The sequence below is a fragment of the Amyelois transitella genome, chromosome Z (genome assembly GCF_032362555.1).
Source record: "Amyelois transitella isolate CPQ chromosome Z, ilAmyTran1.1, whole genome shotgun sequence".
In the NCBI taxonomy this organism is placed as follows: domain Eukaryota; kingdom Metazoa; phylum Arthropoda; class Insecta; order Lepidoptera; family Pyralidae; genus Amyelois; species Amyelois transitella.
In genome coordinates this window covers 12,807,668-12,835,145 of record NC_083535.1, presented here as the reverse complement: position 1 = coordinate 12,835,145, position 27,478 = coordinate 12,807,668, and the positions used below count along the sequence as shown (strand labels likewise).

Below are 27,478 nucleotides of genomic sequence, written 5' to 3'. Positions count from 1 at the left end.
GCGTTAAATTAATATATAGCCTACACAAGACATAGTATAACAATATAATCCATCACTGGACCACAAGTGCCGTGTGGTTCCCGGCACAAATACAAAAAAGAATAGGACCACTCCATCTCCTTCCCGTGGGTGTCGTAAAAGGCGACTAAGGGATAGGCTTACAAACTTGGAATTCTTTTTTAGGCGATTGCCTAGCAACCTGTCACTATTTGAATATCAATTCTATAATTAAGCCAAATAGCTGAACGTGGCCATTCAGTCTTTTCAAGACTGTTGGCTCTGTCTGTCCCCGCAAGGGATATAGACGTGACCATATATATATGTATATATAATATATATATATATATGGTCACGTCTATATATATATATATACATATATATATATATATATATATATATATATATATATATATATATATATATATATATATATATATATGTATGTACTGGACCACAAACACATCGACCACTAATTAAGTAAGCACGTTCATAGCCCGACAGACTAGAATCACGACTCAGTCGTTATTGTTCCGAGTACTCACTAGACCGTACGGATTTAGGGCGAAAACGCATTCAAGATGTACGACGCGACGGTGGAAGGCCTAAATTGGCGTTATGCCATTGTTGCCTACCCGCACCAGATAGGAGTTGCAACGCGTCGACCCGTAGTAGTGTGTATTTACCTTTAGAGACTTCATGTCTATGTATTTGCAACGCGCCGACCCGCCCTATTGTGAATTTACCTTTAGAGACTTCATCAGTTCAGTCAGTCATCAGTCTTCATTAGTTCTACATTTATTCATGTTTTTAATATAGACAATGTGCATTCAAGACACAATTTAGATTTAAGTGATCTATATTTGTAAATTGACGTCCGATGAAAATGCTGCAGTGTAGTTTGTTCCGCCGCTTCTTCTACACATGCGCTTTGGAAGCGGTAGTAGTTATAATTAGATTTAAGTGGTGATGAATTTTGAAAATAAATCTATTCTATTCTATTCATCTATGTATTTGCAACGCGCCGACCCGCCTTATTGTGTATGTACATACATATGGTCAAGTCTATGTCCCTTGCGGGGCAGACAGAGCCAACAGTCAATGAAAAGAATGAATGGCCACGTTCAGCTTGAACTTTGGCTTAATGATAGAATTGAGATTCAAATAGTGACAGGTTGCTAGCCCATCGCCTGAAAAAGAATACCAAGTTTGTAAGCGTATCCCTTAGTCGCCTTTTACGACATCCATGGGAAAGAGATGGAGTGGAATTTTAATTTCTAATAAAAAGTAACATCTGAAGGTAGGCCAAGTTCAGCATCAGTCTATTCAAGACTGTTGGCTCTGTCTAGCACGCAGGGGATAAAGACGTGATTATTATTATTGGAGTGATCTGTAATAATGTGTACCTATATATTAAACTAGCTGTGTCCGCGACTTCGTCCGCATGGAATAGTTATTTTGGGCATCATTGAAGGATGAATAAAGGAACCCTCAAGAATGAATAATTTTCCCCGTTTTTTTCTCCACATTTTCCATTATTTCTTCGCTCCTAATAGTTGCAGCGTGATGTTATATAGCCTTCCTCGATAAATGATCTATTCAACACAAAAATAATTTTTCAATTCTAACCAGTAGCTCCTGAGATTAGCGCGTTCAAACAAACAAACTCTTCAGCTTTATAATTTAAGTATAGATAAATAAATTCTAGTTAGAATTACGCCGATTACGTTACGTATCTTGATCAAATTAGGGACGTCCTGGTAAAGGGTCAGGTCAAAAGTACTCGAAACCGCCGAGCTTGCATGAAGAGAGTTATGAATGTGGATGAGGCGAAGGAAGTATGCAGAGATCGTTGCAAGTGGAAAGAGGTAGTCTCTGCCTACCCCTCCGGGAAATAGGCGTGATTTATGTATGTAGAATAACGCCATTGTCGACGTTAAATCGAATTTTCATCACACCGAACACCGCTCCATTGTGTGTACACCTTTATATACCGCGAAGCGTTGTGTGAAAGCCCGTATTACACTAACTAGATTCTGGTGTCAAAACCGTACCGGGAATATTGGTGCCTAACGTATATTTAGTCACAAATTATAATCAAAATTCCAATTTTACGCTCATGTTGCTCCGTTTCGATATCAAAATATCTAGATAATTGGCCATTATAGATTTTCCATATTTAGGTAGGTACTACAATTTCTACTTAACAATATTTCAACTTTGCTTAAACTCATCGTACAACTTAATATTCTTTCGAAAAGTCAATTGAAAGTTACAAATAACGATAATGTTTTAACGAGTTCTTTTTTCAGTTATAGAAAATAAATAGTATATGTAGTATAATGAAAAATTTAACATAACGAAATGTCTGGCTAGAGAAATAATCCATAATCCAAAGCCGATTATAGAATTTAATATTCCATAAATTCTACATTAACGGATAAATTGTATCCAACATCAAAGGTACTAAACAATTTTGAGTTAGATGTCACAAGTTATTAAATTTCAGCTTTTCAAGATGGCGATTGGAAGGAGAATTTTGAATATTCATTCATTCATATAGTCACGTCTAAATCCCTTGCGGGGTAGACTAAGCCAACGGTCTTGAAGTGACAGATAGGCCACGTTCAACTGTTTGGCTTTATGATAGAATTGAGATTCAAATGAAAAAATTTGCTAGCCTATCGCCTAAAATAAGAATCCGAAATGTATAAACCTGTACCTATCTTAGTCTCCTCTTACGATATCCATGGTTCCCGGCACCAATATAAATAGAATAGGGCCACTCCATATCTTTCCCATGGATGTCGTAATTGGCGACTAAGGGATAGGCTTACAAACTTGGGATTCTTCTTTTAAGCGAAGGACTAGAAACCTGTCACTATTTGAATCTCAATTCTATCATTAAGCCAAACAGCTGGCCTTTCAGTCTTTTCAAGACTGTTGGCTCTGTCTACCCCGTAAGGGATATAGCCTACTATATGATATGTATGTATGTATGTACTACACCCAAAAATTGAGCTCTTAACCATAGTGAATTATTGTATCTCCCATTTCATATTCGACATTCAATTTAATTGGCAAAGCGAGATCAACGAATTATTTGCAAACACAGCAGCCACGTTAATAACACAAATTACTAAAGAGGATTCAATTATCGAATTGAAAATTGCCAAACGTTATTTCGTTGTCAATATTTTATCACTTTATGATAAATTTTATACGTTATTTGTAGTCAATATTTTACGTACTGTGTGATGATAGCTTTTATACGTTTATTGTATGTGAATGTCTTTGAAAATCGTGACGGTAAACAATATTTTAATCACGAGCTGATCGAATCGAAGCGATATATATATATACATATATATAAACTAGCTGTCCCGGCAAACGTTGCTTTGCCATAAAAAAATTTTTTTAAGTAATTTCTAGTTAAAAAAATGTTAAGGGTGAACAACCATTATCACTAAAGGAATATATGTATATATATATATACATATATATAAACTAGCTGTCCCGGCAAACGTTGCTTTACCATAAAAAATTTTTTTTAAGTAATTTCTAGTTAAAAAAATGTTAAGGGTGAACAACCATAATCACTATGGGGTATGAAAAATAGAAGTAGGCCTTTTCTCTGACCTACACAATATGCTCACAAAATTACATGAGAATCGGTCAAGCTGTTTCGGAGGAGTACGGGAACGAACAGTCGAGCTCAACAGCAGTAGCTCAATCGAGGGACCTCCTTAGTTATTATAGGACTAGCCGTATTTGGGTCCAATAGATATTTATAAGATGTCATTGTCAGAGATACTCAAAATGGAGAAATAACGCCACCATCCACGCGAAGACCGACATCCGCGCGGACGGAGTCGCGGGCCGAAGCTAGTATAAAATATACCTATACTGAAACTGAAGCCCGCTTCGATCAAGGAGCTATATATATATATATATATATATATATATATATATATATATACAGTCTGTACTGAAGCTGATACTAATTCCCGAAAACGGCGAGCTTGCATGAAGAGAGTTACGACTGTGGAGGAAGCGAAGCGAAGGAAGTAGGTATGCAGAGACGTGGCAAAGATGTAGTCTCTGTCTACCCCTCCGGGAAAGAGGCGTGATTTTATGTATGTATGTATATATGTATGGAACTAAAGCCATGTGTGTGCGCAATGATTCGTGAGCAAGTAAACTTTTGAATATTCCATCTCTTTCTAAAGGATAAAGTCGTGATATCACAGACATATTAATGCAATCAATTTGTAGATATTGAGTAATTGCCCACATCAATTCTAACGCAGTGGGGTCGAGATGTCTATAATCAACCCCCGGTCGCGACGGCTGACTTCACATTTACGTCAATTAGTGGCACATACCTACATGTAATCACGTCTTTATCGCTTACAGGGCAGACAGAGGCAACAGTTTTGAAAGTACCGGCTTTATAATGGAATTTAGATTAAAAATAGTGGCAGGTTGCAAGCTCATCGCCTGAAAGAAAAATTGCAAGTTAATAAGCATATCCCTTAGTCTCCTTTTACGACATCCTTGGGACAAACATGGAGTGGTTCTTTTTTAAAGTAGGTACCGAAAACCACACGGCATTCTTCTTATACAGAAATTGAAATACTATTTTAATACAGGGATTTTTATGATTCTGCACGTGCCGAATCGAAAAATTGATAAAAAAAAAGCATCACTATCTCAATCAAAGCGCTTTCACGGCTGAATAAAATGTCAATAAGGCGCTGAAACCATTTCCATTTAATCATAAAATAAATAGGCTTGATAGAATAAATTGAAAAACAACAGCGACGTAATCTTGAAAATACAGTCAGCAGCCTAGTGAAACAAGTTCAAGTTGAAATGTCGGAACTGGCGAACATATTTTATGTGTATTGTATTATTACACGGACATAGCAATAAATAGACCCTCTGCCAACATTTGTTTTGAAAATCTGGCTTGTCGTCGTTAAAGATAATAATATGCCAATGACTGTGCGTGTGTTTGTCTGTGGTACCGTAGCTTCCGAACAGTTGAACTGAATTATCTTTATTTGATAGGTAAAATGGTTTGAAAATCGGCACAAGACGGCAGTCGTCACAAAACGTCAGATTGACATTTATTAGAGAGAGAAGACTCTCTCTAATAAATGTCAATTATAGGGCTTGTATAGTAGAATTCCATATACACTTCGACAAAATGTATAGTCTCAGGAGCTTTTTAATTCAATGAACGGTGAACAGTTATTTCTATGTACATCTTTATTGTTCAAGAGTAATTCTATTAATGATACGGAGCTTATGTTTTCAGTGTCAATCAACCGACTGAATTGGCGACATCTAGCTGATATATTATGTCTGTGCCTCGATCATATTGTGTGTTTTGTCTGACCGTACATGCTACGAAAAACATAACACCACTCAGTGGAAATTGATTCTACGAACCTACGAACTCGTAGCAAACGTTTTTGGCGTAGACATTTCGTAGCACGCGTAGTACATTTGCTGATTTTGAGCGATTTATTCCATATGTACCTAGGCGTTTTCACCCGGGTGAACAAAACTTTTTAATGTCCTATTTGACTGTTATAGGGAGTCCAGAAGAGTTATTCAAATCTGATGACCCAAAGGGTTTCCACTCTTCATTATTTTTATTTGACCGATATGTTTGTTTTTTGCGATTACGTTTTTAAATCAGGACGTGGAGTTGATGGACCATCCTGCATACAGCTCTGACCTGAGTCACAATGACTATTCATACATTCTCAAGAATCGAACAAATGTTGCGTGGTCCAAATTGTTCCAAGGCTTAGAAGAGGCAGTCGACGCTCACAAATCGGCCGTTTCGACTATAACTTGTTGTATCAATTTGTTCGATCGAATGCAATAATGCATCGATCACCATGGAGAATATTTAAAAATAAAAAATATTGTACATAATTAGTCTCTTTTTGGGGAAAAGTAAAAAACGGGAACACTGTTACTAAGCCTCCGCTGCCTGTCCGTCTGTCTGTCACCAGGCTGTTCTCATAGACCGTAATAGTTATAAAACTGAAGATAATAATATTATCTTTGTATGTACTTTTTTTTATATCCGACCTTTTCGGTGTGGTACTTGTACAAGATATAAAAATTTCACATAATATTAATTATGTGAAATTTTTATAAGCGTCTATCTGTTCCTGTTATTTATATTTTGAGTAAAAAAAATACGAGAAACGTTATTACGTAAGGGGACCACCCATATTTAAATATAATTTTTTTCTAGTATTATAAGTATTTGTTGTTTGTACATAACTTCAGTTTTATAACTATTACGGTCTATGAGAACAGCCTGGTGACAGACAGACGAACAGACAGAGAGCGGAGGCTTAGTAACAGTGTTCCCGTTTTTTACTTTTAGGTACGGAACCCCAAAAAGAGACCATTTTTCCCCCCTCCTTTCTAACAAGTGGAAAGATGGAGTCCCAGCCTACCCCTCCGAGAAAGAGGCGTGATTTAAGTATGTTTGTTCTATGGTACTCAACTCACGTTCGCTGTTTTCCATAAAAAACAAATCCATTTCATCATTTAACATTATAATCGTCAGCCCACGGGAATTCCGATAAACCCGATATTAATCCCCTTCATAAAGCAATACTTTGTTTACGGTAATATTTGATTTTACAAGGAATAAAATGATAACGTGGGTGGGCAGAACATTTTAATAAAACCGGCAGAAAAACTGCTTATAAATAATACAGGTATTAAACGCGCACGTAACGTACCTTTATATATATTATATAATACAATATAATATAATACCTTTATATCAAATTAAGGCCGTCCTGGTAAAGGGTCAGGTCAAAAGTACCCGAAACCGCCGAGCTTGCATGAACAGAGTTATGAAAGTGGATGAAGAGATCGTGGCAGGTGGAAAGAGGTTGTCTCTTCCTACCCCTCCGGGAAAGAGGCGTGATTCTATGTATGTATGTGTATGTAACGTACCTTTATTTTATTTCGTGCGTTTCAAATCATGTTTAGAATGATCCGTGGTCACCGGGCGAGTTTCTGATGTCTGATGGCGCTGGGTGACCGGGGATACGCGAAATTTCAAGAAGATCGGTTCAGTAGATAGCTCGTGAAGAGAAACACACCCACCCAATCACATCTATATCCCTTGCGGGGTAGACAGGGCCAACAGTCATAAAAACTGATAGGCCACGTTCAGCTGTTTGGCTTAATGATAGAATTGAGATTTAAATAGTGAAGAGAAAACAAACAAACTTTCACATTTATAATATTAGTTGGTTTAATAAGGAATTATTTTACCTTTGTACGTTCCCCTCTCGATATGTAATAGGCAAGTAAGAACTTTATTTTTACAAGTAAATAAAGACTAAATTGCACATACATTTATATTCGTTATAATAGGACACAATTTTCAAAGGGCAATCACTAGTAATAAAAAAAAGAATGTATGCTTTTTCTTGTCTTCCTCCACCTGGCTTTAGGCCCGGTTGCATTCTCACCACTCTCCGGGGTGCACCATTGACCATGGATCTGACCTCCGCAACCATTGCAGGTAAACCTTACCCATATTGGATCGATCATAGTTAGGTACATATCCAGTTTGCTGAATGTTTCCCTCACCGTAAGAGCATCGGTTAGTATTCAAACGAATGCACATAACTTTGAAAATAGTCATTGTTACATGGCCGAAGTCAGATTCGAACCTGTGCCTTTTTGCGCCACACGCATTTTAACCTTTACCGATTCGAACAACCGCCGACGCTCAAATTAATCTGTTTATTTATGTATTTTCTAAAATACTAATGAGTCAAAATATTGTGAAAATATCTGAAATTTTCCGCGAACATCGAGATTATCCACCGATAATTTTCCCAAAATTTATCCCCACTCGGCCTTCGATTATGACCGGGAAAAACGGCACGTGTCTCGTATTGCCTCGTGTAATCAATTTGCTAAAATATTAAGAAATCACTAGCGACATTCCCCGGCTTCGCACGGGTACCATTTTGTATGAGATATTAACCTTGGTCAGGAAAACCATACATAAAATCACGCGTAAATAATAAACGGAAAACCATCTTTCCAACATTACGCACAGAAGCAAAATCCGTGCAAAACTTTCCGAGATTAGAGCATACATAGAGGCTGTGAATTTTTATTTTAATATATTGATATGTGAAAAATGTTGGCTTTTCTTTTCAAATATTCTTGGCAACCTTTGCAGGGGAATGTCCCCAATATTGGTTCATGGTATGGTAAACGCTATACGCATTTTATTACGGCCACTAACTGTGCACGCCATTTCGTCCGCGTGGAATAGTTACTTTGGGCATCATTGAAGCCCTCAACGATGAATGATTTTGCCCGTTTTTTTTTCACATTTTCCATTATTTCTTTGCTCCTTATAGTTGCAGCGTGATATTAAATAGCCTCAAGCCTTCCTCGATAATCGTCTAAACAACGCAAAAAGAATTTTTCAATTAGGCCTTGTAGTTCCTGAGATTAGCGCGTTCATACAAACAAACTCTTCAGCTTTATAATATTAATATAGATGGGAATGAGATGAGAGTGGTCCCATACTGATGTGCCGGGAACCACACGGCGCTCAAACATTTTCGAGATAGAAAGTAAAACTTTTGTTAATTCAAACCCACTCGTAATTATTATAATCCTTCAACATCAGTAACAAGAAAACGAACTGTAATTAATATAGTCAATTTAATTTCAACATTTAATTTACGAACTTTGTAGCAAAATTTATAAGCTTATTAAAGTCTGTGATATTAGCCTTTCATCTTACAGAAATCATTCCGTTGGATTCCACAGAAACGATATGAAAAGGATGAAATACCTCAAAGAATGATAAATTTTCTAAGAAAAGTAGGATATAAAGAAAATAATGTCAGGTTTAACTTTTATTACAGTTCAGTAATAGCATTTAGGTTAATAAAATTTTGTCAACCTACATCATTTTACGCACACGATAAATATCAGACCTGCCTCCGCAGCACGGCACGCGTATGTCGTAAAAGGCGACTAAGGAGAGCCTAATTAACCTGGGATTCCTCTCACGAAAGAAAGTTCGTTCCTCCGTTCTTCAAATAAGTTAACTCTTGCTACGTCTTTTTCACCGTACAGGTTTTGCCTCCAATTCTTTCTTCGTTATGGCTATTAGACTCTGGAATTCACTATTCCGAGTCCGGACATTTCCAAGTCGTTGTAGTTTCAAATCGAAGGTATGCAGGTTTCTCTCGAGTCGCGAGGGTATTCAATAACTATAAGCCTTTTCACTCATTCCGGTAATCGTTGCAACTATTTATTTATGTAAATTGTATATTTATTACAGTTTTTACGTAGGTATGTTTATTATAATTATTTTATTTCATATTTTGTGTAAGGTATGTATAAATATATTTATTTAGTCTGACCCCATATAAAGTCCTTGGTCAGACCCAATGGTTGACCGGTAGATAATGCGTCTAGCATTAAGTCCGCCAATTGTGCTATACATTTGTATTTTGTACAATAAAATTTAAATAAATAAATAAACTTGGAATTCTCTCCTCTCACAGCGGTTACGGGTAATCTTGACCTAACCTGACCTCGTCGCAAGGACATGCCCGATTTAATCATCTAAGAATTCTCCTTGAATACTTGCTTTGCTAGTCACATGAAATGACATTAGATGCCAGTAGAATAGAAAAGCCCTACCCTTTATCTTCCCATGGATATCGAAGAGGCGATTAAGCGGGAAGTGGATATCGGCGTCTCCTACGTTGATATGTCAATATACTCCAGAGTCAAAAGATACTGGTGCCATCCCATTTCTGGAGACATCTTAGTCCACCAATGGACTGTGAAGTGAACTGAAAGGACTTACCTTTACTAAGTTAGCGTTGATGTAATCCCGCTCGCATCTTTTCAGTATGATGCGGCTGTGATCGTACGGGTTCACATCGCGATAGCGGTTCAGCGGCTTGTTCTGCGGCTTCTTCGCTTCTATGCATGTGTACGGGTATGACTGGCATTCTCTACCAATTTTCTGTAACAAGATATTGATATGTATAATAGAATAGTCGCAAGTGTCTATGCAATATGTTTGTGGCAAGCACCACTGGTGGTTAATTAGGTTACTAAAAATTTTATTTAAAGTTCATTCTATAATTTGTGTTTTATGTGCATGTAGAGAAGTATGCAGAGATTGTGCCTCTTACCGGGTTAGACAGAGCCAAGTCTCAAAAAGGCTGAAGAGCCAAATTTACCTGTGAATTTACATTTTTTATTTGGTGAACTCTTCAGGTGAAATAATTTGACTCAAGTTAAGATGTTGCAATGAAATTGATAAAATAGGTGATTTGTTGAATTATCCTGGGATAAAGTGGAATAAACCTTCAAAAGGTATTTGCAGAGTTAAAATTGAGTGTATAAGACTTGAGAGTAATAATTTTTTGGGGTAATGTAAGCACATATTACATTTACGTATGTACATAATATGAATCTAAAAAACCATGACCGAAACTGGTTTCACTGTTAATAGGGTCATGGAGTTCAGACAGGAATTTATATAATTATATCAGCCAGAGTTGGTCAGACAGGACTGGAGTCACTTTAAGTAATTGTTCGCATCTGAAATTTGGAATAGGCAGACTTTGGTCTCTTTCAGGGCTAGGATACATGCAAAAATAATGATTAATCAGGCATATAAAAAAAAAAAATTCTTTTCTTTTCCCTGGAGAAAGGAGAGAGAGAGAGAGAGAGAGAGGGAAGAAGTGAAGGGAAGATGGATGGAAAGCAACAGGCCTTCTCATTCTAATAAGAGATATGACTATAAATTTTGGCTATTGTTCAAATGTCAATAGTTAACATCCATTTCTAGGTATTAATTAAAATATCAGAGCCATAATTAGTTTTATAGGATTCTATGAATTTTGTAACTACCCAGTTTTAAAAAACAAAAAAAGAAACTTGATTGGCGGTTACTGTTAAATTTTTTGCGAATTCGTCTGCGCGTACGACTTTCGATTAACCAATATTGCTATGTTATTCACACACATTCAATTCGCGCTAGTAATCAAATAGGGCAAATTCCTAACTGCGTATACAGAGCTAAGTCGCTAAACAAGCATCTTCGTATCAAAAAAAAACAACAGCTACTTGACAACTCAGAATACAAGTTACGATGCATGGCTTAATTTCTTGATAGTAGCGTCATACCAAAAATATGAAAATATACCAACCTGGTAGACGATCGGCCAAGCATTTCTGTTGGCGATGTCCATATACTCGGCTTCCACGCTGTTCGTACTCATTTTGTTGTCGTTCATGGCCAATTCATTTCACATTAGAGTAAGAACAAAGTGTTTTCAAAGAGCCGGATGCCGCAATGGGCAGCGCGGCAGTTTTCCAGCCGGCTTATTTACCAATAACGTAGAAATGGTTAAAGCCCCGTCCGCGAAATTTTATATATGTTTCACTTCACCAGCGTCCGCCGTCCAAATGACTGAGGACGATAAGTTATGTAGGCACCTATCAAAATTATGATTCGCCGAACCGAAGCAAACTCATTGAAGATTTCACTAGAGTAGAGAAACGTCGTCGCAAAATGCATCGCTGTCTCTCTTTGTATTGCCATACCAAAAACAAAATAAGTTCTTCACTTGTGAGTAGTTTTATGTTGAGATATTAAAAATTATTATTATTTTTATTATTTTCTTTTATAACGAACTCCAAATTGTATAAAGTGTTGATAACATATTTTTTTTTGCTTGAAACTTGATGTTCGGTAGTCTCCAGTTGCGGTAGTTAGTTCTTTTGAGATAAGCTCGCAGTAACAACAGCTTCGCATTCATACATATTTTTTATTCGACGTCGAAGAAAGTGTTATTTATTCTACTTATGAAAAAAATCTACTAATTCGGATTTTTATATTCTTCGATATAAGCCCCTTATAAACTGATGCGAACAGCGGTGGCAGGCAATTGTAACATTAGAAAATATGAAAAAGGACTACAAATAAGTACAAGCGCGAGCAATGCGCTTTCCTACAACGGGTGCCCGCCACCGCAATCCACTCTCCCTCTGTCACCGCGATGTATTGTGGAGGTCTGTGAGCACGATACGAGCGCAGTGGCGGTCAGTAGTGAATTTTCACATCTGTCCGCGTGATCGCAAATTGGTTGCCGACATGGATTAGTTAATCGAAGCAATTAAAAATTATCATATTTTGTATTAAGATAAACAGAATATCTATACGACAATCAAGTGCTATTTAACGCTACCGACATCTTTGAGACTGTGGCGCTATCTAAGCTAAATCTATATACCACAAGTCACAAAAAATAAAATCTCGCGACGCTATCAGTCAAAAACAGGGAAAAACCTAAATCGCGCAAGCAAAGATTTCACGGATTGGAGCTATTTATACAACCTCCGACAAAACATCGTTGGAGCCGCGGTTCCCCAGGCATAACACCTAGCCTGGCGGAAGATCTTCCCTTTGGTGGCGGTCGAGCCGAATCATCGCTTCCGCTACAAGACCACTTCGTTTCGCGATTTTACCCATCATGTGTCGTGAACATCTGTTCAGTAGTTTTACTTGACAGAGTAACAAATGCATTCACGTATCCCTACTAATTCACACTTCCACATATCTAAACAAACTTTCGCATTTATAAATTAGGAAGTTTAGAAAAAGTAAGATATAATAATTAATGAAGTCTTCATCTGTTTTAATCAAAATTTCATGTGCTCGATTATTCATTACTTAGAAATGCAATATACCGTTAGGTAACGTATTTTATTTATGTAACGATCTTTACTATATAAATAAAAAATGAAAAGAATATTTTTTTTCCACAATATACTAAAATGGTAGTTTAAACACAATCTTGTCTATGATTCTTTACTAATAATAAAAAAAAAAAAATACACTCGTAGGCGATGGTTGCCAAGTCGACGTAAAAAAAATTGACATTTGAATGAATTTCCGATTCCGAATCCGATCCAAGTGGAACTTGTGTGGAAGGAAATTTGTTTGCGCGAATCTCTTGTGCAGTGCAGTAATCCAAGGAATTTTCTGCTCGAAAATCCTAAAGAAATGGCATCGCCACGTACCCGTCGTAAATTAAACTCAATCCGGACCATTGATGAGAATCATGTGAGTAGTTTTCTTTGAGTTAGCCCACCGTATGGATCCGCAAGTGTAATGTAAAAATTTTGGTTTTTCCCATGTAGAAATGCTTCGAGTGTGGCACCTTAAATCCTCAATGGGTGTCTGTGACCTACGGGATATGGATTTGTCTGGAGTGTTCAGGCGTTCACCGCAGCCTCGGAGTCCACCTGTCTTTCGTAAGATCAGTTACAATGGACAAGTGGAAAGACATCGAATTGGAGAAAATGATGGTGAGTATTTTTTTATTTTTGTAGTATATAAAATAATTTTTCTGATGTGTTTGGGTGGGGCCAGGTATTACCGAGCGATTCCCGACTGACCTCCATGACCCTTTTAACATTTTTCTAGCAACTATAATTTTAAGAGGATGAAGAATTATGTTGAGCAAAAGATACTTCTTCTTAAGAAATTTCACACTTATTCACATTGATAAGACACAAATCTAGACAAAATAGGTAATTTACCCTGGGTCAAAATAACTGTATAAACTTTACATGGCATGTATTATATTATTTACATGCTTTTTAGATCCAAGAGCTTGCATAATAAGGGTAATGAATGTAGATGAAATGAAAGAAGTATGCAGTGTGGCATTTGGAAAGATGGTAGTCTCTGCCTACTACTCTGGAAAAGAGGCATGATTTCATGTATGTACCTACATACATGCTATTAGCATCTCGAGCTACGTATTGGTGTCATGTATAAGAGAATAATGATAATGTGATTGTATGCAATAATCTGGGATTTACTTTTTGTGATGAATGAAAATCTTCAACATTTGCCACTTTTGTTTAGCTATTTCTTTCCACTTCCTTAAGTCCCAGTTGCATCCTCACCACTCTGGAGAGGAGCCCAGGTATGCCTTTGATCACGAATCCTGGATTGAGTGAGTCAGGTTTTTACATGAACCTTACCCATATTCGGTCACCATTTGCGTCATCAGATCACAAAAACATTGGCAACCTGGCTTGAAGATGCATCAAATAGCACACAAACCAGGAAGCTAAAGAAAAAATCCATTTTACTCAAAGGAAAAACAAACCCAAAGTGAAACAAATAAAATAAATAAAAAAAAACCCATATTCAGTCTATCATGCCTTCTTATCCAGTTGCCTTAATGTGCGGGTTTCCTCACAATGTTTTCCCTCACTGTAAGAGGCACCTCGCCTGTCCCTTTTACACACTTCATGCATTTTAATCGGGCACTTTACAGATTCAGCCACTAACGCTCAAATTACTCTGTCTTTATAAATAGATATAAATTTTTATTATATCTTATAAATGTAATGTATATTTATGCCTACAAACAGATACATTTACTGCTGTAAGCGAGATTCAATGTTGTGTGGTTCACTGCACTTTTGGATAAGGCCATTCTTAGCATAGTAAAGCATAGTGAGTGCCAGCTGCCTCCCGTCCTCCCGCCTTCAGATTGTAAAAGTTAACCAAGGCTTAGCAAACTGTCACTATCTCAATAAACATATAATCACGTCCATATCCCTTGTGGGGTAGACAGAGCTGACAGTCTTATAAAGACTGATAGGCCAAGTTCAGCTGATAAAATATGTAATAAAATATAGATTGAGATACGTGGTGTCGTGTAGTTTCTGGCACCATTAGTAAAGAAAGAATTGGACCACTCCATCTCTTTCCCATGGATGTCATAAAAGGCGACAAAGGGATAGGCTTACAAACTTGGGATTCTTTTTTAGGCGATGGGTTAGCGACCTGTCACTATTTCAATCTCAGTTCTATCATTAAGCTAAATAGCTGAACGTGGCCATCTGTCTACCCTGCAAGGGGTATAGACGTGACCATATGTATGTATGATGATATACCTCTGGGGATTAAAAACAAACTTATCATGTCATCACTAATTTTTCTTAATAGTTATAGTAACTGCTGTGAGCGAGTTTCGATTGCAAAATGGGTTTCAATCCAAACGAATATTATAAATGCGAAAGTTACTATGTCTGTCTGTTATGCTTTCACGGCTAAACCACTGACCCGATTGTGATGAAATTTGGTACAGAGATAGAGTAGAAGTTTGGTACAAAGAAGAGATGACCCTGAGGAAGAACATAGGCTACTTTTTATTGCGAGAAGCGGTTAAAAGAGGAAATTAAAGATTGTCAGTGAACTTTTACGGCGAACAAAGTCGCGGGCAAAAGCTAGTTATATAATACATGTTAATAATACAAGCTACGCGATCGTTTCTATCTTTCTGAGCAAAATTAATAATGTTGTTAGCTATGCTTTTTTTTTTAACTAAGGCCGCCATTTTGTGTCCCTCAGCGTCCGGTTTTGACTGCTGAGCGGTCTACAAGTAGGGTTGCCATCCGTCCGGGTTTCCCCGGATTTGTCCTAGTTTAGAGGGCATCCGGGGAGCGTCCGGGGAAGGTTTCATTTGTAGACCGGGTTTTAAAATATTAATAAATAAAATAAATTTGGGCCGCTTACATTGCTGTAGGTCTAAACTTTAAAATGTTCTGATTTGTTGTTTAATATTCAAATGTCTTTTATTGCATTGTATATGTTTAAAAAGATCTTGTTAACATGTCCGGCTTTCGGACTCTAAAATCCGGGGTTTTCACGCGTCTTGTCCGTTTTTCCAAATTTTAGAGATGGCAACCCTATCTACAAGTATCAAATCCCTATCAAGGACTTGTTGACTTAGAGGTGTTTGTCTTGGTCTATAGGAATGGAAGCTTAATTTTCTTCCAGACATAGCAACTTCTGTCTAACTGTAAAAGATTATAATCTCATGAAATTTGGTATTATATAAAAGGTGAAAATAAACAATAACGAAATTATTAATTTATTATCATAAAAAATTCCAACATTCACTGACTCTCCCTGCACTTTTAGTCTATGATTTTAATCATAGTAACATGAAAGTCAGGTCGAACATGCACCTGTATGTTCTCGTCTCCCTCCCGCCCCTTTAGAAAAAACTATTGCTATTTCACTTGTTATTCGTATTATGACGTGGAACGTGATAGCTATAGATTTACGCGCGATAAAAATCGCGTAGCGCTTGCCCATGCTACGAGAGCTGACGTTAGTCCTGGCAAACGTTGTTTTGCCATATAAATAATTTTCATGTAATTTCTAGTTTAAAAAAAATTGTTAGTTAAAAAATTGTTAAGACAACCCTTATCACTAAGGGGTATGACAAAATAGATGTTGACCGATTCTCAGACCTACTCAATGTGCTCACAAAATTTCATGAGAATCGGTCAAGCCGTTTCGGAGGAGTACGGGAACGAACATTGTGACACGAGAATTTTGTATGTAAGATTTAGAAGATGAACAGGCACTGATTACTTATAGCATATACATCTTGCTCTTGCGAATACATACATACATACCATCACGCCTGTCTCCCATTGGGGTAGGCAGAGACTATGGGATTCCACTTGCTACGATCCTTACAGACCATTTGCGAATTCACAGTACAATCAAGATATCTTCTCCAGCTTGGCTTTAATCCAGATCACATCGTCACCACTCTGAACAGGAGCCCAGGGTGCGCCTTTGATCATGAACCTGGAATAAGTCAGGTTTTTACATGAAACGTCTGACCTACGCAACCCCTGCACCTACCTGGCCTATATTGGATCATGATATAAGTTTAAAAAAGTACCCGAAACCGCCGAGCTTGCATGAAGAGAGTTATGAATGTGGATGAAGCGAAGGAAATATGCAGAGATCGTGGCAAGTGGAAAGAGGTAGTCTCTGCCTACCCCTCCGGGAAAGAGGCGTGATTTTATGTATGTATGTAAAAGTTTTAAGTCTGTATGAATGTGCCTATTCTATTTCCTCTGTCATCTGGTCGTCGTCGAAAAGAGATGGATTGTTCATAGTCTAAAGTGTCTATAACCACACGACACAAAATAGCTCAATATATTGACAATGCGAATTCATACGAACGCCATTATTGCTTGTGAATTGGCCGTTCCAGTTGCCGATCATTGTGTTCAATAGTGGTACACAAGTCTGAATTAGATCCAATTCTACAATTTATACTGTACAGCGTGTAAGAGGTAGTCTCTGCTTACCCCTCCGGGAAAGAGGCGTGATTTTATGTATGTGCCGTGTGGTTCCCGGCACCAATACAAAAAAGAATAGGACCACTCAATCTCTTTTCCATGGATGTCGTAAAAGGCGACTAAGGGATATGCTTACAAACTTGGGATTCTTTTTTAGGCGATGGGCTAGCAACCTGTCACTATTTGAATCTCAATTCTATCATTAAGCCAAATAGCTGAACGTGGCCATTCAGTCCTTTCAAGACTGTTGGCTCTGTCTACCCCGCAAGGGATATAGACGTGAACATATGTATGTATGTATGTTTTATGTATGTATGTATACTGTACAGCATAGATTTTCTTATTCAGTCTGCTTCTCCTCCCGTGCATCAAACGCGACTAAGGGATAGGCTAATAAATATGAGATTCTTCTTAAAGGTGATGGATTAGCAACCCTTAAGTTGAATCTCATTGCTGTCATTGTGCCATATAGCTGAACGTGGCCTTTCAGTCTTTACGAGACTATTGGCCCTGTCTACCCCGCAAGGGGTAAAGAAGTGATTATTTGTTTGCATGTGTGCTTTATGGTAATATATTTGACTTTTTTGTATGTGAAATGATGATTGAAACGGAATTTTACATTTTCATGCTTTAGAACGCATTATTTTTAACGTGGACAATGTTCATTCGTCCATGATTTAGATTTAAGAGATCTATATATTTGTGAATTGACGTCCGGTGAAAATGCAGCAGTGTAGTTTGTTCCGCCGCTTCTTCTTCACATGCGCTTTGGAAGCTGTTGTAAATATATTTATATCATATACATACATATATAAAGTGATGTGACGTCAATAAGTGATAACTATTGTATCCTATGTTGAAAATAAATCTATTCTATTCTATTAGAAACACCTTAAATTATTTGACAGTCGCGAATTGGATCAAATGCGAATTACCATTAAATCTTTATACTTAATTGACGTTCATCCACTGTTTAGATTTAAGTTCTTTACTTTATTTGTGAACTAGCTGTGCCCGCTACTTCGTCCGCGTGGAATTGATATTTTGGGCATCATTGAAGCCCTCAAGGATGAATAATTTTCCCCGTTTTTTTCACATATTTCTTCGCTCCTTATAGTTAGTTGCAGCGTGATTTATAGCCTAAAGCCTTCCTCGATAAATGGTCTATTCAACACAAACAGAATTTTTCAATTGGAACCATTAGTTCTTAAGATTAGCGCGTTCAAACAAACAAACTCTTCAGTTTTATAATATTAGTATAGATTGATTATTCATTATTTGCCTAAAATAAAATCGCCTAAAACAAAAATCTCAAGTCTATAATCTATCCCTCTTACCTTTTACGATATCCGTGTGAATGAGATGGGAGTGGTCCTATCCTTTTTTCTACTGGCGCCGGGAATCTAAAAAAACATACCACACGACATATACATATAGTCACGTCTATATCCCTTGCGGGCCAGACAGAGCCAACAGTTTTGAAAAGACTGAATGGCCACGTTCAGCTATTTGGCTTAACGATAGAATTGAGATTCAACTAGTGACATGTTGCTAGCCCATCGCCTTAAAAAGAAACCCAAGTTTGTAAGCCTATCCCTTAGTCGCCTTTTACGACATTCATGGGAAAGAGATGGAGTGGTCCTATTCTTGTTTTGTTTGGTGCCGGGAACCACACGGGACGGAAAAATTATATCGAATTTTATTACCGACAGGTGGGTGGCAATGCGAAGGCGCGTGAGTTCCTTGAAAGTCAGCCGGACTACAAGCCCGACATGTCAATACCACAAAAATACAACACAAAAGCAGCGGCCATGTACAGACAAAAGGTAAAACTTTAAATTACTTATTTTTTTTTGTTTTTTTTTTTAATCTCAATTACATCATTGTGCCGTACAGCTCAAAGTGGTACATACATATGTACGTACATATAGTCACGTCTATATCCCTTGCGGGGTAGACAGAGCCAACAGTCTTAAAAAGACTGAATGGCCACGTTCAGCTATTTGGCTTAACGATAGAATTGAGATTAGTCGCCTTTTACGACATCCATGGGAAAGAGATGGAGTGGTCCTATTCTTTTTTGTATTGGTGCCGGGAACTACACGGCCACACTCGAAGGCGGTCTGCCTTCAAGATTGTTGGCTCTGTCCACCACGTAAGAGATAAAGACGCGATTATATGTATGTATGTCTGTGTGTTAATAAAAAACTTACAAATATGCAGTATGCAGAGATCGCGGCAAGTGGAAAGAGGTAGTTTCTACCTAACCCCTCCGGGAAAGAGGCGTGATTTTATGTTATGTTATCTTACAAAATTCTCTTTTGTTCAATCAGATAATAGCCCTGGCCGAAGGGCGGTCGTGGAGCCCCACTGACTACAAACCCGAGACCGTGGAGAGACCGGAGTGGAGTCCGTCGAGAGACAACTTCTCATCGGGTGATAACTTTCAGACAAGCGGCTCCGATAACAACATCAGCTACCAGTAAGTATACCTACATACATACATACATACATAGATAAAATCACGCCTCTTTCCCGGAGTGGTAAGGCAGAGACTACCTCTTTCCACTTGCCACGGTCTCTGCATACTTCCTATGCCTACATACAAACATATAATTACATCTATATCCCTTGCGGGGTAGACAGGGCTTACAGTCTTAAAAAGACAGATACGTTGCACGTTCAGCTGTTTGGCTTATTGATAGAATTTATGAGATTTAAATAGTGACTTGTTGCTAGCCCGTCGGCTGAAAAAAGAATCTATCGCTTAGTCGCCTTTTACGACATCCATGGGCAAGAGATAGAGTGGTCCTATTCTTTCTTGTATTAGTACTGGGAACCACACGGCAGTAAGTATACACAATCTTAGGCAAGTCAAGGTCAAGTCAGGAACACCAGAAACCGACGAGCTTAAATGAAGAGAGTAATGAATGTGGATGAAGCGAAAGAAGTATGCAGGGATCGTGGTAAATGGAAAGATGTGGTCTCTGCCTACCCCTACGGGGATGTGGCGTGATTTTACGTATGTTTAGAAATCCTCTTTGATGTCATGGAATAGAAAAATAGATTTATTTTCAAAATTGGATACAAGGTATCACTTATTGACGTCACATCAATTAAATCTACCGTTATATATCTTCTACCGTTTCTAAAGCATGTGTACAAGAAGCGGCGGAACAAACTACACTACAGCATTTTCACCGGACGTCAATTTACAAATATAGTTCTCTTAACGTGGACGAATGCACTTTGTCTACATTAAAAAAATATGAATGAATATAAAACTTATTTCTATACGAATAATAAAGAATGTTATTTGTATTAAAGACCATTACTTATATAGGTACAGATGGTATATGAGTTGAATCAATCAGTACAACATAAAGTCGAATTTGTCTCCATAACTTTTAATAATAAAAATTGTATTTCCAAATTTTTTTTACAATAAAATTAATCATATATACCTATGTTTGTATCTACAGCAGCGAGTACGGAAGCGGCCGGTATACTGGCTTCGGAAACACTCCGAAACAGTCCCAGTCTACCCCCATGTCTCCTATACACAGCGGCAACGAGGTGGTGGACAATACCATCGCTTCGCTCGCTTCGGTGAGTTAGGACTTAGAGCAGCTTATTTGTAAGAGGTATAGGCTTCGGGAATACTCCGAAACAGTCATAGTCTACCCCCATGTCTCCTATACACAGCGGCAACAAGGTGGTGGACAATACCATCGCTACTACTTATGGTTATATAAACCATTAGTCGAAATCAAAGAAAATTTTACGACATTAACTTTTATTTAATTATTTTTTTTGAGTTGAATAGACCATTTATCGAGGAAGGCTTTAGGCTATATAACATCACGCTGCAACTATTCAGAAGCAAAGAAATAATGGTAAATGTAAAAAAAGGGGAAAATTATTCATCCTTGAGGGCTTCAATGATGCCCGAAATAACTGAACCACGCGTACGAAGTCGCGGTCACAGCTGGTACCTACTACATACATACATACATACATATCATCACGTCTATATCCCTTACGGGGTAGACAGAACCAACAGTCTTGAAAAGACTGAAAGGCCACGTTCAGCTATTTGGCTTAATGATAGAATTGAGATTCAAATAGAGACAGGTTGCTAGCCTGTCGCCTAAAAAAAGAATCCCAAGTTTGTAAGCCTATCCCTTAGTCGCCTTTTACGACATCCATGGGAAAGAGATGGAGTGGTCCTATTCTTTTTTTTATTGGTACCGGGAACCACACGGTATTTATTTATTTATGTACACAAAATTATATACAGAAGCATTTATTACAGTAATTCTTGTACAAAGGTGCTACTTATTTCAAAAGAAATCTCTTCCAGTAGACCCGTGAGAGGAGAGATTAATTTCGGAGCGGTATGGCGTGTGCATAAATAACGTTTAACATATTTAACTGAACACACATGCTAATCCTACTACTATTATAAAGGCGAAAGTTTGTATGGATGTATGGATGTTTGTTACTCTTTCACGCAAAAACTACTGAACCGATTACCATGAAATTTGGTATGTAGGTAGCTGAAGACCCAGAATAACACATAGGCTACTTTTTATCCCAGAGTTCCCGCGGGATTGATAGGGTTTCCATGCGGACGAAGTCGCGGGCGGCCTCTAGTACTTACATAATTGAACGTCTATTAAACGTAAACCTACTAATACTAACATAAAATTGTCCCGTTTGTCCATACAGGGTTGGTCGATGTTCACTTCGTCCGTTACGAAAGCGGCTCGCACCGCCACCGAGAGTGCGGTGCGTTACGGCGGCATGGCGACACAGAAAGTCACAGAGATGGCTTCTACAGTCACCGAGAAGGTAGCTTGTATAATATACAGTGTGGTCTGTTTGATTGGTGTTATTTATTTATTTATTACAGGAAAACATCGAGATTGATAATCACAATAATGCATACATATGGTCACGTCTATATCCCTTGCGGGGTAGACAGAGACAATAGTCTTGAAAAGACTGATAGGCCACGTTCAGCTGTTTGGCTTAGTGATAGAATTGAGATTCAAATAGTGACAGGTTGCTAGCCCATCGCCTAAAAGAAGAAATAACACCACAGTCACCGAGAAGGTAGCTTGTATAATATACAGTGTGGTCTGATTGATGTTATTTATTTATTTACTAATTTATGTAGGTAGGTACACAGGAATACATCGAGTGTGATAATCACAAGAATAATTGTGTAGGTATATATACATAACATCGAGATTGTAAACACAATAGTACATACATATGGTCACGTCTATATCCCTTGCGGGGTAGACAGAGCCAATAGTCTTGAAAAGACTGATAGGCCACGTTCAGCTGTTTGGCTTAGTGATAGAATTGAGATTCAAATAGTGCCAGGTTGCTAGCCCATCGCCTTAAAGAGGAATCTCAAGTTTATAAGCCTAATCACAATAATAATTGTATATATATACAAAGAACTGATAATCATAAATAAGCCGTGTGGTTCACGGCACCAAAAAAGAATAGACTGTTGGCTCTGTCTATCCCGCAAAGGATATAGACGTGACCATATGTATGTATCATAAAAAAAAAACAACTGATAATTTTGTATTACAAAGGTTCTGCTTATTTCATAAAGAAATCTCTTCCAGCAGACCTGAGATAGGAGATATGATGGAAAGGGTGACAGGCGGTTACTCCACTCACACAACTAATTTTAGACATACATAAATTAAATATAATAAAATACATATGTAAATACCACATAAAAAACTTACATAAAATATATACAATATATAGCAAATTAGCAAGGCTTGGAGTGGTAATATTTTTTTATTAATAAATTGCTATAATATAGTTATATGAAGTACTTTTTTTATCCACACTAATAATTAAAAGATAAAACTTATTTGTATTTTTGTAATTTATAAACCGCTTTGATGGAACACAGATATAAAAGTCATTCGGACTAATTATAAATTATAATAGCTAGCTTTCGGACTAGGCATTTCTTTTTCTGGAATATCCCACAGCGAGGGACGCTTCGCGCAAAAGCTTGTTTGAACATACATTCATACATATGGTCACGTCTATATCCCTTGCGGGGTAGACAGAACCAATAGTCTTGAAAAGACTGAATGGCCACGTTCAGCTATTTGGCTTAACGAATTGATATCCAACTAGTGACAGGTTGCTAGCCCATCGCCTAAAAAAGAATCCCAAGTTTGTAAGCCTATCCCTTAGTCGCTTTTTACGACATCCATGGGAAAGAGATCCTATTCTAGTGGTTCTATTCTTTTTTGTATTTGTGCCGGGAACCACACGGCTTGTCTGAATTCCCCAATATAAGACAAGTATTTAATCATGTACTTTCACCCAGGTGAACAACCGTGGTGGTTGGAGCTCCCTTGGTGGTACGACGGATATGCGTCGGGCTTCCAACTCTGGTAGCTACCAGTCTCAAAGCTACGGCGCCATGAAGAGTTCAACCTCGGAGCCCTACTCGCAGTGGTAAGCTCTTTTTAATATATTCTAACAGACGTTTTGCTTCTGGTGGTAGTTTTGATTGCATCGTCATCTGGAGAGGAGCCTGGAGTGTGCCTTTGACCATGGATCCTGGATTGGGGGAGTCAGGTTTATATACGAAGCGACTCCCGTCTGAGCTCTGCAACCTTTGCAGGAGGATCTGACCCGTATTGGATTATATGGTTACACATACAGTTGCCTGAATGTGCAGGTTTCCTCACGATGTTTTCCCTCACCGTAAGAGCATTGGTTAGTATTCAAACTAATGTATTTACTTAATTTTGAAAATAGTCTTTGGTACAAGGCCGCGTTGGGATTCGAACCTTTATTCGCAACCGCGTAACAGATTTAGACGTGGAAAAAAGGCAGACGGAGTTTTAATATACGGCAAAATGAAGCACTATTAGTAAGTATCACTACATAGTATAAAACAAAGTCGCTATTTTAGACTGTTTGTCTGTATGCTTAAATCTTTAAAATTACGCAACGGATTTTGATGCAGTTTTTTGTAACAGGTAGAGTGATTCAAGAGGAAGGTTTTTTTTCCGAATTTTGCACCCGTGCGAAGCCGGGGCGGGTCGCTAGTATAATATAAGCCGGCCCAATGTATATCTGTACACACGCCTCACGCACACACTCTTACCAATAGTGTGACAGTCGGCCGCCATGACGTCATAGATTCATACAAACATAAATCACTTCGTCGCTTTTTGTACGTGGCGCTTAAATCACGCGGACGAAGCAGCGGTTAAAAGCTAGTTCTATTATGACTAATTAAATATGTGAATACCTTTGTACTAGAATTACTGTATTAAATGAATGCTCCTGTATATAATTTTGTGCACTTTAAAAAGCGGTTAAAAGCTAGTTCTATTATGACTAATAAAATATGTTCCTTTGTACTAGAATTACTGTATTAAATGCTCCTGTCTATAATTTTGTGTACGTTAAATAAATAAACAATGTTCATTTACAGGAACGAGCAAACCCAACCGTGGAAGGAATCCATAGCGGCCCGTAACAATTTGGACGCCAGGGATCTGTCCAAAGTGGGCGTCTCCAGCCCTCCACCGGACAGCAAGAAGAGGGATGAGGACTCGTGGGACTGGCTGAATAACTAATTGTGAGTTTGTACTACCACTGATGTCATAAATGGCGACTGAGGGATTGGTTTGTAAACTTGGGATTCTTCTTTTAGGCGATGGGCTAGCAACCTGTCGCTATTTGAATCTCAATTCTATCATCCTATCAGCTGAACGTGGCCTGTCAGTCACGAGCCACGTTGATCACATACATACATATAATGTATGTTATTTATAATAACGTCTATGGCCTATGGTTTATGCAAAACATACTCAATCTTTAATTCATTTTATAAATACTAAACTGAAATCGCTTTATTCGTTTGTGACGTATGATGACACAAACAGTCACGTAAAACTTATTACACGTCTCTTTTTCCGTCGGGGGTTAAAAAGATACGCAATGAAGACGCGTTCTTGAAAAATGCCATGATATATCTATAATTTGATCATCTTATAAAAACTAATATATTTTTTTTGTTTCAGACTCCCCCATTATGAAGAAATATTAAGCGAATGCTGTTGTGCAATTCCTATTCTTAAGCAAAGCTATCCTTTGACGAAACGTTTCTTCTACGTGAATCCTCTAATAAAGGAGTATTTTGTTTCACTATTTCCTCGCTAGAGGGCGCATATCATATTATTGCGTGTCAGCCAATCGAAATGAAGCAATTAAAATAAGTTGATTTCCGATTGGTTGATTTCTCGAAATAAAATACTTCAATAATTTGTCTTGTACATAGAATGAGACTTTAGAAGTGGTAACAATGGATGAAACGTTACAACTGATGGTTGCGACACCATTTTTCATCTCGCATCTCAATTCTGACATTAATGACAGTAAAAGGCGTTATATAACTATAGTCACAATCACAATATGACATTTCTATTGTCTCATTTTATTCCTATGATTTCTATGATCTTGTATATATGTACCATTGTATCATGTCTATATTTAATCATGGCGTTTCAAATTTTTCAAAGATAATATTTGTTTGTCAATCTGACTGTCTCTTATTTAATACACATGGTTTTTTTTTATGTGCACTAAATTCTTACACATCTATAATTTATTTTAGCAAATATCATCTCTGTTATAGTAGAACCGCCTAAATGAGTCCTCGCCCGCGGAGTACAGGGGCGCGGGGGTATGACGACGAAGGGGACCGAGAGAGGTGCGGGCGGCGGTCGAGCGTAGCGTGTAATACAAGGGGCGAAATGTTACTGGACATTTCTTGAGATATGTGACGTCATAGTGGTTAGCGGCAAACAGGTGAAGATTTTTATTAAAAAAATAATAATGGCTATACAAAATTTGAATGAAACAACTGTAAACTATACAACGTGTTCCTTTTGTTATCCCATAACTCCATGGTATCAACGAGACCACGTACATGAATTAAATAGCATAAGCATTTTTCGATTATTGTTATTTTCAAATTTTTATTTTTCATACAAAACAATTCGATAAAAATGTGATTTTATGATATATAGGTATGATATGTAGGTAAAAAAAAGGTAATAAAGTTATGTATGTAATATTTATTTATGCAAAATTTATCAAAATTATAAATCAATCACTTATGTCCATAATATCACTATCACTGGAACTTGATTCTTCACTTTCACAACAGCCATCATCAGAATCATCAGAATCGTCTTGCACATTAATAATAAAATCAACAACTTCATCTAGGACTCCATCATGTTTGCAATATTCGTCTTCGATTTTAATCACGTGTTTAACACAATTCTCCCATTTCTCTTTGGGATATTCAGCAAATAATCTCTCTAATATTTCTTTTTTCTGGTCCAAATTAGAGTCGATACTTTTTTGTGCTAATTGTCCTTTGATATCACCCCAGACCAACTCAATTGGGTTCAGGTCTGGGTGATATGGAGGCAAACGCAATACTTCGTGTCCGTTTCTTTTCAATACCTCGTCAATTTTGTAAATATCTTCTGTGAAATTACTTTTAATTAATTTATATAAGTCATCCTTTCTAAGTTTTTCATCAAAAGGCACGTTATGTCGTCGTAGCCATTCTTGCATAGTTGGCTTGGTAGAAGCCATAGTTGGCTTTTTCTCTTCTCGAACCGAATGATAAGCTGCGTTGTCCATTACTATGACAGAATTTTGCGGTATATTAGGCATGAGCTTTTCATTTATCCATTTACTGAAATTTGCGAAATTCATAGAATCGTGATAATCACCTGTTTTACATTTGGATTTGAATATCACAAGGGCTCCGTCTACAAATCCAATTTGACCTCCACAATGTACGATGATCAAACGGTCCCCTTTACCAATATGAGATAGAACGCCAAGTTCATCCTTTGATTGCCAACATTTTGAAACGTTATGAGACGCGTTTACATAAGTTTCGTCAAGGTATAAAATATGTCTTCCTTCTCTACGATATTTTTTAATAGTATTTAGGTATTTCCACCTCCACGATGTGATATTTGGCTGTTCGATAAGGAGTTTCCTTTTAGATCCGCATTTCTTAAATTTAAAACCTAGATCATGTAATAATAGCCTTAAATATTCCCTGCCGCAGTGTAATATATTCTCTTCTCTAAGTACAGCGTTCAAAGTTTTCAGAGTAGGTATTTTTTTGAAAATTGTG

General features: G+C 37.5%; 2 protein-coding genes across 4 annotated transcripts in view; one reads left to right on the top strand and one right to left on the bottom strand.

Moving 5' to 3' along the window:
- Positions 1–11,628, bottom strand: part of LOC106136724 (tyrosine-protein phosphatase non-receptor type 61F) — a 37,776-nt gene extending 26,148 nt beyond the window's left edge. For both annotated transcript variants that reach the window (XM_060953431.1, XM_060953432.1), the window contains exons 1-2: positions 11,259–11,628; positions 9,902–10,063 (exon numbers count right to left, since the gene is read on the bottom strand). In XM_060953431.1, the coding sequence (XP_060809414.1) occupies positions 9,902–10,063; positions 11,259–11,345 (249 nt within the window). In that variant the 5' untranslated portion in view covers positions 11,346–11,628. The remainder of the gene's footprint in view (positions 1–9,901; positions 10,064–11,258) is intronic.
- A 1,342-nt stretch (positions 11,629–12,970) lies between these two features.
- LOC106136720 (ADP-ribosylation factor GTPase-activating protein 1) lies at positions 12,971–25,939 on the top strand. 2 transcript variants are annotated; one of them, XM_060953606.1, is made up of 9 exons: positions 12,971–13,177; positions 13,255–13,422; positions 18,957–19,070; positions 19,578–19,726; positions 20,727–20,853; positions 21,976–22,098; positions 23,621–23,751; positions 24,743–24,889; positions 25,335–25,939. In XM_060953606.1, exons 1-8 carry the CDS (start codon positions 13,118–13,120, stop codon positions 24,885–24,887), a joined length of 1,017 nt encoding a protein of 338 aa, XP_060809589.1. In that variant the 5' UTR covers positions 12,971–13,117; the 3' UTR covers positions 24,888–24,889; positions 25,335–25,939. The 2 variants fall into 2 exon arrangements, with proteins under 2 accessions (XP_060809589.1, XP_060809588.1); XM_060953605.1 differs by having other exon boundaries at positions 21,976–22,101.
- The last annotated feature ends 1,539 nt before the right edge of the window (positions 25,940–27,478 follow it).